General features: G+C 58.2%; 1 protein-coding gene across 4 annotated transcripts in view; it reads left to right on the top strand.

Moving 5' to 3' along the window:
- BSN (bassoon presynaptic cytomatrix protein) overlaps positions 1 to 14,701 on the top strand; it is an 87,291-nt gene that overhangs the window by 66,581 nt on the left and 6,009 nt on the right. For all 4 annotated transcript variants that reach the window (XM_064724476.1, XM_064724477.1, XM_064724479.1 and 1 more), the window contains exons 4-5: positions 6,456 to 6,914; positions 7,930 to 14,559. In XM_064724476.1, the coding sequence (XP_064580546.1) occupies positions 6,456 to 6,914; positions 7,930 to 14,559 (7,089 nt within the window). The remainder of the gene's footprint in view (positions 1 to 6,455; positions 6,915 to 7,929; positions 14,560 to 14,701) is intronic.

Raw genomic sequence — 14,701 nt, forward strand, 5'->3', positions numbered from 1 at the left:
GCACAATCAAGGTAGTACCCTGCACTTTCTGCCCTGTCTGTGCTGGAGGTGGCTGTCAGTGGTGGTGTGGGACACACAACCCCACGCTCTCCCCAGGGATGCCCCTTTGTGCATGCTGCCCCCAGTTTCCCTTGGTCTCAGTGCCTTCCTGGTACTGGGGCACCTGAATTGCCTCTGGTGTGTTCCCACCCCAGATGCAGATGTCACAAGCACCTCCTCTGTGTGCTCCATCTCTCCTCCTGATCTCTGGTGCTTCCATCGTCACAGCGCACGCTTTGTTTCCTTGCCCTCGTTTCAAATCCCATCACTGCCTCAGCCTCCTAGGAGAGATAAGGGCTGGGGTGGAGGGAAAACCAGGCCTGTGGTTGTCTGCTGATGGCACATGATTGTTCAGAGCACCCTTTGTGAACATCCCCATGTCAGATTTTGTTGTACATCCTCCCCTCTGTAATCCAGAATCCCAGAGAAGAGCCTTTGGCACTGGTCAGCACACCCCCCTTCCCCCACTGTGTCCCAAAACTGTGGCAGCTCAGTCAAAGGTGCTTGGAGAAGTGTGGGGAGGGGATTTGGGGGGGCTCTGGAGAGTTCAGCTGGGAGAATGGGCAGAATCCAAGGGGGAGTGAGCATCAGCCAGTGTTCAGGCATTGGCATCTGGAATGAGTGAGCACCAGGGCTGCCTGGGGAGGCTGCTGGCCGAGAGAGCTGAGAGAGGGAAGGGCACAGGAGCACCTGGAAGGTGAGGAACCTGCCAGGCAGAGCCCTGGCATTGCCTGAGGTGGGTCTGAAACAGCCCTGGCAGCCAGTGATCAGGCAGGACTTAGTCCCTTTCCTCCAACACTGTGCTAAAAACCATGCACAGCACGGTCAGAGCTGCAGTGTTCTTAGCACAAGGATGCAGAGTGTTAGGGAACTGGGATCACACAGTGAGATGCCCCCATTTCTGCCGTGGGAGGGTGTGAGAAAGGTGTCTGCTTGTCAGGAGCCCTCCTAAAGGGAGCTTTCCTGCTAGTGGGACTGAGAAGAGGGCTTGGGAAGTGATTTTATGAGGTTCTTGTTAATTTGGATCTTGATTCAGATACCAGAAGTGTTTTCCATATTTTCCAGGCATCCATCTGTCACAGTGATGAGCCCTGCACAGTACTTTGTCAGCAAATAAATGAAATATTCTGGTGAGATTCACTGCATTTAATGCTGGGAGATGAGATCTGGCTTGCGAGATACTTGTACCTCATGCTGCTTGTCTTACTTTGTACAGGTTTTTGTCCCACTATTTTAATAGATACTGTTTTGTTTGTGTAAAATGATGCTGAAGAGCATAAGTAACTGGGCAGAGTCCCAGGGGTCAGATTGTGGGGAGCAGTTTGTGTGGGGATAAAGAGCATGGCTGAGCATCTTCCAGGCACTGCAGAGGCTGAGCCAAAGGGCCTAGGGGCTGATGGGGATGGTGGGATTGGTAACCAGCAGCTGACTGGGGAAGCTGGGAAGCTTCTGGCACCACTGGCTCCCACCAAGCCTCTCAGACCTCCAAGTCACTGAGCAGAGGATTCATGTTTAACTGTGATGCTGAAGCTCTCTGGCTCCATCATTAAAAAAACCCAGCGGCGCTGGGGGAATTGAGCATTTAATTAACTTGCCAAGTGGTAACGTTGACCAGAATTATGCAGGAAGACTTCTATTTTTGTTAATTACAGTTTTGTTGTAGCCCATTAGTAAATTGAAACAATTGCAGGGTAAGACCCGGTGGAGGTTGGCCAGCAGGGCTGTGGCCCCCTGCCAGCCCGCTCTGGAGCTCTGGGGAGCCAGGCACACCCCATCCCTGCAGCCCTCGCTGCTGACCCCCCACCCCAGGGGGAGCAGGGGCAGCCATGGGCACAGCACTCACTGCCCCTTCAGCAGAGCTGGCAGCAATTGTGGCCAAACCATGATGCCACTCTCATGGTGCACAGGTGAAACCTGGCATGGCCATTCCCACTTAGATGCAATGTCTTAAACAAAGCTGCCTTCCCTCAGTCCCTCATGTCCTGCCCCCAGGGCTCTGTCCTGCCTCTTGTGACCCCAGCAGCACTGATTGTCTCTCCAGAAACCCACTTTTCCTGTGACTCTTCTGGAAATCCCAGTTTTTTGGATGCAAAGAAAGCAGGGAGCCCGAGGAATCAGGGCAGTGACCCTCAAAGGCTGTAAGCTGATAACCAGCTGGGCTGGGCAGCCCCCAGTGGCCTCACCCCCCTCCTCTGCCTGGCTGTGTTCCAGCGTGCCCTGCCGTGCCAGCGCCTCTTCATTTCAGATGGCATCTCAGGCACACTTTGGTTTCATCCCTCTCCTTAATTATTGATGCTTTCCTCTGCCTGGAGCCCACTCTGCATCCCAGCAGTGTTGCCCATCTTCCCTGCATTCCACAGCCTTCACCAGCCCCAGCTCCCCATAACTGTGCTCCCCTTGGTTAAACCCCCCATGGCCACCACCACAGTTCTAAGGCAGCAAGCCTCAGTGCCAAGCAAAGCCCAATCTCTGCCCTGATCAGGGCCAAGGTTTCCAGCATGTTTAAGTGTGGAGACAGACAGAAGCTGCTGTGCCTTTGCCATAAGCTCCTTACCCATTTTCCACCCCAACGAGGGGCACCCTGGCTTCCTGGGCATCCACGGGTTTGGTCATGTAAAGCACTAAATACAGCCTAATTATTATTATCTTCGTGGGATCTGGTTAATCTCAATGGGGATTTACAAGCTGTTAGCAAAGCAGCCGCTCCTCCAATGTTTGCATTTTTCTCAGGGGCAGCTTAATCCCCTTGGCCGTGTTCTCTGGGAAATGCTTGAGGCCAGGTTATGTGGAGGAGGAAGCTGCTCCAGAGCCAGTCCCCGTGAGAGGGAGCAGAGGTGCTGTGGGATAACAAACACCCTGAGGGAGCTGATAACGCTGCGGGAGAGGGACGGATCGTTTGTCACCGGCGCAAGGCTGGGAGGGGCCTCAGCTTCAGCATCCCCACATCCTAAATCCCCCTGGGATTTAGCCCTCACACACATGACAGGTGTCAGTGCTGGGGTTGATGGGGCTGCAGAGGTCTCTTAAAGGTGGACCCAAGAGCTCAGAATGGTTTACCAGAGGCATTCCCCCTGGCATGGGCAGCTTTGCTTGCCTCCACCTTCCCGCAGCTGCCGTGGGCAGGATTTCTCTGTCCCTCATGTGCCTGTGGGAGCTGGGCAGCTCACAGCTGCTGCTGCTGGAGCGTTCACTGCAGCCCCTGTGAGCTGTGATGGCAAATGCTGCGCTGGCTGCTGCAGCACGGTCTGTGCTCACACAGCTCCACGTGGCACTGGCTGTGACAGGCATGGGGCTCTCCCACAGCTCAGGGAAATTCAGCTGTCCCTTTGCTGCTTTTGTGCCACAACCTCACAGTGATTTTCCACAGGGGTTCAGATTGAGGCACAGGGTGCAGGACTGTCAGCAGGGTCTCTTCAGCATGTAAGATCCCAGAGGTGCTGAAGGAAAAGCCAGTAAGAGAAAATGCAAACTCAGCATATGCCAGTCTCTCGATTTGAGTGTCTCTGGGGCTTGGCAGGCACCTCTCACAGCTGGCAAAGCCCAAGGACCTTCTCTGCTTGCCTTTCCTTGGTTCCTGCCTTCCCTCTGTACCCTGGCCTTCCTGCCTGCTTTGAAAGATGAGGGGCATTTCAGAGTGGAGCTCTACAATCTTTTTGGCAGAGCTATTTTTAATAGAGATTGTTCCCTTATCCACTTCCCAGTGCGGTCCCATGAAGAGCCGAGCTGTCACATCTACGAGAGCAGGATGGCAGGGTGAGCTGCTCAAACTGGGGCAGCTGCCAAGAGGAATGGCTGCAGAGCCACAGCTGGGAGGAACCTCAGGGAGGAGCCTCAGACCAACCTGCGGAGACATCAGATCATAGAACCATAGAACGATTTGTGTTGGAAGGGACCTTCATCTCATTCCAGCCCCTCTGCCATGGGCAGGGTCACCTTCCACTAGACCAGGCTGCTCAAAGCCCCATCCAGCCTGATCATGCCCATTCCAGGGATGGGCATCCCCATGGAATAGATTAGTACTTTGCATGTCTGGTTGTGGAGGAGCCCTAAGCCTCGTGCTGATGAGATCACACCTGCCTCTCCATGGGCTCCTTGAAGGGGACCTGATTGGCACTCAGCATCTGCAGCACTGGAGGCCAGTGTTGGCCTTCATGGTCTTTCTGGCTTGAATTTTTCTCTGGAAGGGCAAAAGCAGTTGTGCCCATCACATATGCAGAGCTCCCCAGTCACCAAAGTTTGGTAGGTTGGGACATCATTAGGATATCCAATGCCCCATTCAGGGAGGGTGTAAAGGATCTGAGTGAGGCAGGCTGGGTAGTTCAAGGCAAGCTGATCTCCTCAAGCTCCTTCAGGACCATGCTGGGAGCTGGTGTGGTGCTGTGGCAGACAGGTATGGGCAGGAACTGAGCTGAGCTTTGCCCTGGCACATCCAACCCATCCCCTGTGCATTGTGCCCTGCCCTCACTGCCTGCATCAGGGAGGGAGCTCTGGCAAAGAAAAATGGGATTGCTGAATGAAAAATGAAAGGTCGTGTATTTCCATGAGGCATGGTTTCAATTTGTGTCACACAATCACATTTCCTTCTGCGCTCTGGAATAATTACAGAGCAGAGTGGGGCAAGCAGATCTGATTCAGAGGCACGGGAATGAGTTCTGAAATAAAAGAAGACAAATGCAATCATTAAGATACAATAGGCTGCACTTGCCCCTTAATTAGACTTTCTCTTTGATTAAGCAGTAATTAAATATTACCGTGCTGAAAGGGATTTTTTTAATGGCCCTCCAAAGCCCTAATGTATTCTTAAGATGTTTGTGTGAAGAGCAGGGGCTGCTGCAGGGTGCTGGGTGTGGGAGGATGTTTTACACCTGCCCCTTCCCTGCAGGAGCAGCCATCCTGCCCCTGTGCTCCCTGGAGAGCGTGGGGCTGGATGGCTGCTCCTGGGCTGGATTGCTGCAGAGGTGAAGATGTGTCCCTGCTGCTCCTGGCCACCACCAGCTGCAAGGCATCCCCAGCATCTCATCATAACCTGGAGACTCCTGGGATGCAGATGACAAGGCTGTCACAGTTCTGCTGTCCCATAGGTATGGGATTTAGAGTCATAGATTGGAATCACAGAATTGTTCAGGTTGGAAAAGACTCTTGAGATCATGGAGTCCAACTGTTATCCCAGCGCTGCCAAGGCCACCACTAAACTCTGTCCCTAAGCACCACATCTGCACATCTTTTAAATCCCTTCAGGGATGGTGACTCCACCATTTCCCTGGGCAGCCTGTTCCAGTGCTTGACAGCCCTTTCAGTGAAGAAATTTTTCCTAATACTCAATCTAAACATCCCCTAGTGCAACCTGAGGCTATTTCCTCAATGTCATTTTGATGAACCCAATCTTCTCCAGGCAGACCATGGCCTCTGGGATCCCAGGGCACACAGCCCTGGCCCCAGGCTGGTCCAGATGAAGACCAAGACCACCTCTCAGACAGCATGACAGCTCCTCAGGGCCAGCCACCCATTGAGGTTGGCCACCCTGAGCTTTGGGAGCCATGGAGCAGCAAAGGGGAAGTCTGGGAAAAGAACCTGGAGCATACTGTGCTGTTAGCAGCAAAACTGAAGAGATTTAAGATGCTGAAACATCTAAAGTGAAGGGAATGTCAGGCCCCTATTCCTGGACATTCCTGGGTGGGTAAAAATAGCCCTTAGGCGACCTGGGGGAGGAAAGTGCTTCTGATCTCTTAATGCAGAGCCCCTGCCTTAGCCCTGTGGGCTCTCTGCCACTCACAGCCCCGCTTGCCTCTGCTTTTTGCAGGCCATAAAACGACAGCTCTTGCTGAGAATTTCACTAGACAAGATTGTCTTGTTCTTTTCCTGCACAGCATGTACTTTGGGTAATATCTTTGGGAAATTCTGGCATTCTTGTGTAGCCGGTATTTTTGTTAACCTAGAAAAAAGAGCCATAAGTGTTATGATTATGCTATTAAACCTTTATAGTATCAAAGAAAACAAATCAGAGAGAGAGAGGAGCTGTAGGAGCTGAGAAGTGTTAAGCTACGGTAGTAATATGCCTTTGATTGTTTAATTTCATTAAAACTGAAATACCACAAGGCTGAAGAATGAAAGAGCTGGTGATGCTGAGGGGTTGTGGGGGAGAGTGTGCAATCCCTGTGCTGCAGCCATGGTACCTCTGGCTGGACATCTCTGGGTTCTGGACAAGGGTAGGGATGGGTTGGAGCTGGATGTGGATGGTTTGCAGGGTATGGCTATGACGCTGCATGCCCCTCCACAGCCGGTTATTTGGTTTGGAGGGGCCGAATCCTCTGCACCATTGCCAGGTGTCCCACCAGCAGAGCTCCTCCGTGATGAGATCCCTGCTGGGGTGAAGCTCCCAGAATTTCAACAGAACTTTTCCTTCCATTCTTTTGCAGAAGAACGAATGGCTGTGCTTGAACTGCCAAACTCAGCGGCTGCTCGAAGGGAGCCTCGGCGACCCTGCCCCAATGCCACTGCCTACCCCGAAGCCTCCATCCAGCGGCTCCCCGCGGCACCAGCCGCCCGCTGCCGGCCAGCAGAGAGCGCCCACGCCGGCACCCGTGCCCGCCGAGGCAGCGCCCCCCGAGCAGCAGCCCTCGCCCGCCAGGAGCCTCCGCGCTGCTGAGCAGGGCAGGACCCCGAGCCCTGCCCCAGCGGAGAAGAAGCCCCCACCGCCAGCAGAAAAGAAGCCCCCGGTGCCGGCAGAGGAAAAGCCCCTGCCCAAAGCTGCCCCGGAGCCTTCCAGAGCTCCTGAGAGCGTCGCTCCAAAGGGGAAGAGCATGACCCCCAAACAAGAGGTGGAGAGAAAAGAGAGCCAGGCACTCCCCGAGGCGCCGCGGGCAAAGGAGCAGGAGGTGAGTGCTCAGGGAGCATCCAGCTCTGAGCATCCCGGGCACCACACCCTGCCCCAGGCTGGCGTGGTACTGAGCTGTGCCTCTGTCAGTAGTGGTGCCCACAGATGGGGAAGGACCTTCACAGGCTCCATGGCAGCATGCTGGTATTTGCCTTCTTTTTATTAGGGTTACATCAGTTCAGGCAAAATGCGATAGTTCAGGTCATGTCTGGCCTCTGCATTTCTTATAAATAATATAACTAATATAAATAATAGTTGGGATTTGTTGTCAAATGGAAAACTCATTTTCCAGCATTCCATGTTGCAGCAGTGCTGCATACTCTTTGTCTCACTTTTTCTAAAATTCATAACAATTTGGGGAAACATTTGCCTGTCTTGGGATGGTGTTTCCCCACAAGTGACCATCCCAGCAGCAGCCAGCAGAGCCCCCATGGGGAGGGGACATGGCAGAAGGTCCCCACCAGCTGGGAGGGAATGGCTGCCCCCTCACTGCTGTGGTGCCCCCAGGGAAGAGGCTCCTTGGGTCCCCAAAATCAAGTGGTCTGTGGTGCCTCTGGCAGGGTGGCAGGTCCTGCCAGGGCTGGGTGTGATGGCACAGTCCCCATGGCTCAGTCCCTCACACTGCCTAATTGTCAAACCAATTAAAGGGGGCTGCTTATTTCTGCTGGCATCTAGCAAGGATCCTGGGGCCAGCCCTGCTTCTGAAGGGTGCTTTGGGGGCTGGGGCCCAGTTTTTCAAACGTATTTCTTAGTCCCCCAATGTATTTGTGCCCGGGGCCATTTGCTGTACCATCCCCTGCTTGCAGCACACCTTCTACCCTGCCTTTATTAGCACAGGCAAGTTACTGATGTGCCACTGAACTGGGGGACACAGGGTGGTCCCCATCCTTTGCTCTGGGCTGGCTCCCAGTGATGCCCAGACTTTTTGTGTGCTCCTTGGGAGACAGTTTGGGGGAATAATGAGCAGCAGCTCTGGAGCTGCCTGGATGTGACGCTGTGTTCTCCCTTGCCTGCAGGACGGCAGCAAGCCTTACCCCCCAGACCTGTCCCGCAGCCCCCAGAGCCTCAGCGACACCGGCTACTCCTCCGACGGCATCTCCAGCTCCCAGAGCGAGATCACCGGCCTGGTGCAGCAGGAAGAGGAGAAGCTGAGCAGCACCGGGCTGGCTGGGCAGAGCCCCCCCAGCCCCTCTGAGCTCACCAAGCTGGAGAGCAGCATGCGGCCTCTCCTGGAAGGCCGGGGCGCACCCACACAGTCCCCTGAGCGCAGCAAGAGCCGCACAGAGCTGCAGGAAGACCAGCGGCAACAGCAGCGGCCACGGTACCTCTCCATCACCCCTGAAGCCTTTGACTCCGATGAGGAGCTGGAAGACATCCTGGAGGAGGATGAGGAGTGGGATAACCAGCGTGAGCGGCGGGAGAGTGCAGAGTCCTCAGATGAGTTTGGCAGCAAGCTGCGGCATGACTATGTGGAGGACAGCAGCGAGGGGGGCTTCTCCCCAGTGCCCCCCCGGAGCAAGGGCCAGGAGGCAGAGGTGACAGATGAGGAGTTCATGCGGAGACAGATCCTGGAGATGAGTGCTGAGGAGGACAACCTCGAGGAGGAGGAGGAAGGCTATGGGCGCACCAAGTACAGCATCCCCAAAGCTGGGCAGAAGAGCGAGGCAGAGAAGGGCAAAGAGCCAGCGTCGGCCAAGCGGCGCCTGCCACACGGTGCCAGCAGCATGTACACAGGAGAGGAGAGCAAAGAGGTGGAGGCAGTGGAGGGGGATGACTTGAGCACGGCCCAGGGTGGGCTGCGGCGATTCAAGACCATCGAGCTGAACAGCACAACTGGCTATGGCCGGGAGATGGAGATTGGCCAGGAGCCAGACACCAGTGTGGACCGGGAGCCCGAGCTGGAGATGGAGAGCCTGACAGGCTCCCCTGAGGAGCGCTCACGGGGCGAGTACTCCTCCACCCTGCCAGCCACAACGCCCAGCTACACCTCGGGCACCTCACCCACCTCTATCTCCTCGCTGGAGGAGGATAGCGACAGCAGCCCCAGCCGCCGGCAGCGCCTGGAGGAGGTGAAGCAGCAGAGGAAGGCTCGGCATCGCTCACATGGCCCCTTGCTGCCCACCATTGAGGATTCATCTGAGGAGGAGGAGATGCGGGAGGAAGAGGAGCTGCTGCGGGAGCAGGAGAAGATGCGGGAGGTGGAGCAGCAGCGCATCCGGAGCACAGCGCGCAAGACCAAGCGTGACAAGGAGGAGCTGAGGGCCCAGCGGAGGAGGGAGCGCTCCAAAACCCCCCCCAGCAATCTCTCCCCCATCGAGGACGCCTCCCCCACAGAGGAGCTGCGACAGGCGGCAGAGATGGAGGAGCTGCACCGCTCCTCCTGCTCCGAGTACTCGCCTTCCATTGACTCAGAAGCAGAGAGCTTTGATGCTGTGACCTCCAAGCTGTACAAGTCTGGCAGCGAATACAACCTGCCCACTTTCATGTCACTGTACTCCCCGACAGAGAAGGTGGAGAGTGCTGCCAGCCAGCCCATCAGCAAGCCCCTGAAAAGCGCCGAGGAAGCCTATGAGGAGATGATGCGGAAGGCAGAGATGATGCAGAAGCAGCAGGTCCAGCAGGCCCAGCCTGCCTCTTCCTACAGCAGCACCTTCCAGCAGGTTGGCTACCGCAGTACTGAGGGCCAGAACGGCTTTGACTACCAATATGGCGAGGAATACCAGTACGACGGCGGCCTCACGCGCCCCTCCCAGCCCGACTATTCCAGTGCCCTGCCAAAGGCAGGAGCGGTGTACGAGGAGATCCTGCAGACCTCGAAGAGCATCTCCAGGATGCACCAGTCCTCTTCCTTTGATCTGGGTGAGAAGGTGAAGGGGCAGGAGGAGGCGTACCAGGAGAAGCATTTCCTCAATGCAGAGAGCGCCTACGCTGACCTGCTGAAGCAGAATGGTGGCCCACTCACCCCTGGCACAAGCCCCACACAGCTCTCTGCTCCTGTCTCCTTCGCCAGCTCTGACAGCAGCACTGGCAAGACTATTCCTGATGTCCGGGTCACTCAGCATTTTGCAAAAGAGGGACAAGACCTAGGCAAGCTCCAGAGTGCCCCAGCAGCACCCAGCCCAGTATCCAAGGTTACTACCACTCCTTATGCTTACAGCAAAGGCACCAGCACAGTGACAACAGCAGCAGGCAGCCCTGGGAGTGCACTGCAGAGCTACAGCTCACCAAGTCCGGAGGCCCCATCCATAGCTGGGAGAAGCTACACTCCATCAAAGAGCACTGTCAGCTATGGCTCACAGACCGAGGATACCACCAGAACCAGGACAGTGGAGATTAGCGTGCAGACAGCCAGGGAGAAGATCCCAGCTGTGAGTGACAGCAAGCCCACACTGCCCAAGACATACACCTTCTTCAAGAGCTCCAGCCCTCCGCTCTCACCCACCTCACCCACGCAGAGTCCCACCCGCACTACAAAGGCCACAGCAGAGTTTTCCACACAGACACAGAGCCCAGTGCTCTCCTATGATGGTCCTTCTGCTGCTGCAGCTGGCCCGGACACCTCTTCCCCCATGGTGGCGCAGGGAACACAGACGCCGCACCGGGCGGGCTCGCCGCGCCTGACTCGGCAGGCGTCCTCACAGGACTCCCCCTTCATGGTGATCACACTGGCGGCTGATGCAGCCAGCCAAACCAAGCCAGTCAGCTCTGGCGCCCTGACATCTCCCACTTCGTCCCCCACCAGGCCAAGCCGGCAGCTGCTGGCACATGGTTACACCCAGACACCGGAGCCAGAGCAGCCGACAGGTGCCTACATCAGGGCACAGCCAGTGAAGGACCACGCCCAGAAAGCACCTGCCGTGACTTCAGCCCCTGATGGCATCACAGGACTCTACAGCTGGGGAGCACTCCCTGCAGAAAACATCTCCCTCTGCCGCATCTCCTCCATCCCCGGTACGTCCCGGGTGGAGCCAGGGCCCAAGGTACCAAGCAGCAATGCTGTGGACTTACGGACCGCATTGAAGTCTGCCCCCATCATCATAACAGACCAAGGCATGGATCTCACATCTTTGGCCACTGAGGCCAGGAAGTACTGCCTGACCCTGGACCACATCCCCAACCGGCAGTCCACAGCCATCCAGCCCTTGATCATCAACCTCAATGCCCAGGAGCAGCCCCACGCCATCATCGCAGCAGCCAGCACTGCCAGCCTGGCCATCGCCTCTCCCATGATTCTCTCGCAGTCCAAGCAACCCATGGTCTATGGAGACCCTTTCCAGAGCCGTGTGGATTTTGGGCAGGGGACTGGGAGCCCAGTGTGCTTGGCGCAGGTGAAGCAGGTGGAGCAGGGTGTCCAGACAGCCACTGTCAGAGCCAGCGGGGTGGCCAGTGGCAAGCCCGAGCCTCCTGCTGCCCCCCAGACCAAATTTGCAAGGTACGGCATGCCAGGCCAGATGGTGAAGAAGGACGTGCTCCTCACACAGACCGGTGGGGCACAGAATGCCAGTGGCCTCCCACAGGCCTTCCCACCAGAGCCAGGATCGGAGGTGTACCGGGCAGTGCCAGTAGAGCTGAAGAGCCAGAGCCCTCTCCTTGCCCTGGGTGGCAAGAAATCCCAGGTGATGATGGTGCAGATGGAGGAGGCAGCGACTGGCCCGGTGACCAAAGTGCTGAAAGAGGAGGGGCCAGCCAACGTCCTGGACCTCACGGGCGTGAAGCCAGAGAGCCAGGTGGCCTGCTGTGACATGGTCTACAAGTTCCCCTTTGGTGGCAGCTGCACGGGTGCTTTCAACCCCACCTCCAAGATGCCAGAGAAGAAAACAGGGGAGGCAGCAGTGATGCCTGGTCGGAAAGCTGGTGGACCAATGTATGGCAGCAGAGAGCCAGAGCTGCCAGAGACCTTCCCTTACCGGGAGCAGCCAGCCCCGGCACCTGCGCTCTACGAGGAGCAGAAGTTTTACCCAGCCAGCGCCTTTGGACGACTCTACTCCTCCATGTCGGACACGAACCTCTCTGAAATCGGGATGAGCTACTACCACACAAAGGGGGATCAGCCCTTCCCTGCCCCAGCAGGTGATGCGGCCGTGGACCTCAGCACCATGAAGCACTCCTACAGTGTGGGCTTTGCCGAAGGGGGTTACCTGGGCCAGGGGCCACAGTACGGCTCTTTTTCTGACCTCCGCCAGCCAGGAGAGCTGCTGAGCCACCCCTTCCCCATGCGGAGGTACAGCTCGGCCTCCAACCTCTACTCTGACTACCGTTTCTCACACCGAGGGGACCTGGCCAGCTTCCAGGAGTCCAGCCTGGCCCACTACAGTGCCACCACGGCACGTGAGATCAGCCGCATGTGTGCTGCCCTCAACTCCATGGACCAGTACGGGGGCCGGCATGCCAACGGCCCTGATGTGCTGCCTTATGGCCCCAGCACTGGGCAGGGGGCCACAGGGGGGCTGGCAGCTCAGCAGCAGGGCCCTGTACCCCCCAAACCCGGTGGGATGTACAACCCCACCTTCCCTGAGGGACGGCAGGGCTTCAGCAACCTGGCACAGTACAACGTTCCTGGTGTCCGCCTGGGCGCCATCCGGCAAATGCTTCCTTCCACCGCAACCGTGCGGGCTGCCGACGGCATGATCTACTCCACCATCAACACCCCCATCGCCTCCACCCTGCCCATCACCACCCAGCCGGCCTCGGTGCTGCGGCCCATGCTGCGTGGGCTATACAGACCCTACGGCCCAGGTGGTGTGGCTGCAGTCCCACTGGCCAGCTTGGCCAGGCTGCCAGTTGTCACTCCCCGTGTCCCACTTGCAGCACAGGGCCTCTACCGCTTCCCGGCCCCAGGCCGGCCGGCCCCAGCAGCCTCGATGATGGAGACACCCGTCTACCTGGGGAAGCCCGTTGCCAGCACAGCCCCGGCAGCGGTGGGAGCTGCTCCTGCTGCCAAAGCACCCGCTGCCCCCGCCACACCTGCCAGTGGCTTGCAGAGAGCAGAGCCGCCACCAGCTGCCCCCCGTGCAGAGGCACCAGCAGCACCAGCAGCCCCCAAGGAGAGCGGGCCAGTGGCCACAGCGCCCAAGCCACCACTGGATGGAGCTCAGCGGGAGGAGAGGGAGCGGGAAGAGGAGCGTCAGCGCAAGCAGCAGGAGCACGTGCTGCAGCTGGAGCGGGAGCGCGTGGAGCTGGAGAAGCTGCGGCAGCTGCGGCTGCAGGAGGAGCTGGAGCGGGAGCGCGCCGAGCTGCAGCGGCACCGGGAGAAGGAGCAGCTGCTGGTGCAGCGGGAGCTGCAGGAGCTGCAGTGCATCAAGCAGCAGGTGCTGCAGCAGCAGCAAGAGGAGCGGCACGCGCAGCTGGCGCTGCAACGGGAGCAGCTCGCCCAGCAGCGCCTCCAGCTCGAGCACATCCACCAGCTCCAGCACCAGCTGCAGCAGCAGCTGGAGGAGCAGAAGCGGCAGAAGACCATCTTCCCCACTCCCGTGGAGCCCACTGCCCGCCCACCCGAGGGGCCCGCTGAGGCACCGCGGGTGCTGCCGCACAACGGGCAGGCATGGCCCCCAGCGGGCCAGACACCCCCAGAGGGGCCTGCCGGTCCCCGCTACCCCATGCCACAGCGGCCACTCAGCAGCTCAGCCTCAGACATGTCACTTCAAGTCGAGGAGTCCTGGGAACCCGGCCGGGGCATCAAGAAGAGGAACTCGATGCCACGGCTGAGGGATGCCTACGAGAAGGAGACCTTTGCGGCGCGGAAGATGGCGGACAGCAGCGTGCAGACAGACGAGGAGGACGGCGAGGAGCGGTTCATGCTGTCGCGGCGGCGGCGGACGCGGCGCAGCGCTGACTGCAGCGTGCAGACGGACGAGGAGGACAGCGGGGAGTGGGAGCAGCCCGTGCGCCGCCGACGCTCCAGGGCCTCACGGCACACTGAGGCCAGCACCGAGGGCAAGACAGACGGGGCAACCCGCACAGCCAGCGTGGGTATCCAGACCATCAGCGACTGCTCAGTGCAGACAGAGCCTGACCAGCTCCTCCGCGTCTCCCCCTCCATCCACATCACCACCCATGACCCCCGAGTGGAGATCGTGAAGTACATCTCAGCCCCAGAGAAGACACAGCGGGGTGAGAGCCTGGCCTGCCAGACAGAGCCAGAGCCAGCTCCCCAACCTGGTGTTGTGGTCCCCCAGCTGACGGTGCCCACCACCATCCCGCCCTACTCCACCAGCCTCCAAATAGTGAGCACAGGCCCCCTGGACCCCCACGCTGTCCGGCAGCAAACCCTGGGCAAGTTTGAGAAGAAGAAGCCAGATCCCCTGGAAATTGGCTACCAATCCCATCTGCCAGCTGAATCCCTCTCCCAGCTGGTGACACGCCAGCCACCCCGCTCTCCCCAGGTCCTCTACTCACCCGTCTCCCCGTTGTCCCCCCATCGTCTCCTGGAGTCCTCCTTTGCCACCAGCGAGCGGCTGAACAAGGCCCACGTGCCCCCACAGAAGCACTTCACCACTGACTTAGCCCAGCGCCAGCAGACGCTGCCGCGCCCCATCAAGACCATGCAGCGCTCCCTGTCCGACCCCAAGCCCATCAGCCCCACCTCCGAGGAGGCCGGCAAGGACAGGTTCTCCCTCTACCAACACCCGCTGCTCCCCAGCTCACAGGTACGTCACCACAGGGAACAACCTTACCCTCAGGGAACAGCCCTGGGAGGCACCTCGGGACACTGCGGTTTCATTAGTGCTGTGGCAATTAATATTTCAAAAGGCCGGTCCCCGCGGCAGCTGATGGCAGCCAGCAGGCACA

The sequence above is a fragment of the Zonotrichia leucophrys genome, chromosome 12 (assembly GCF_028769735.1).
Source record: "Zonotrichia leucophrys gambelii isolate GWCS_2022_RI chromosome 12, RI_Zleu_2.0, whole genome shotgun sequence".
In the NCBI taxonomy this organism is placed as follows: Eukaryota; Metazoa; Chordata; class Aves; order Passeriformes; family Passerellidae; genus Zonotrichia; species Zonotrichia leucophrys.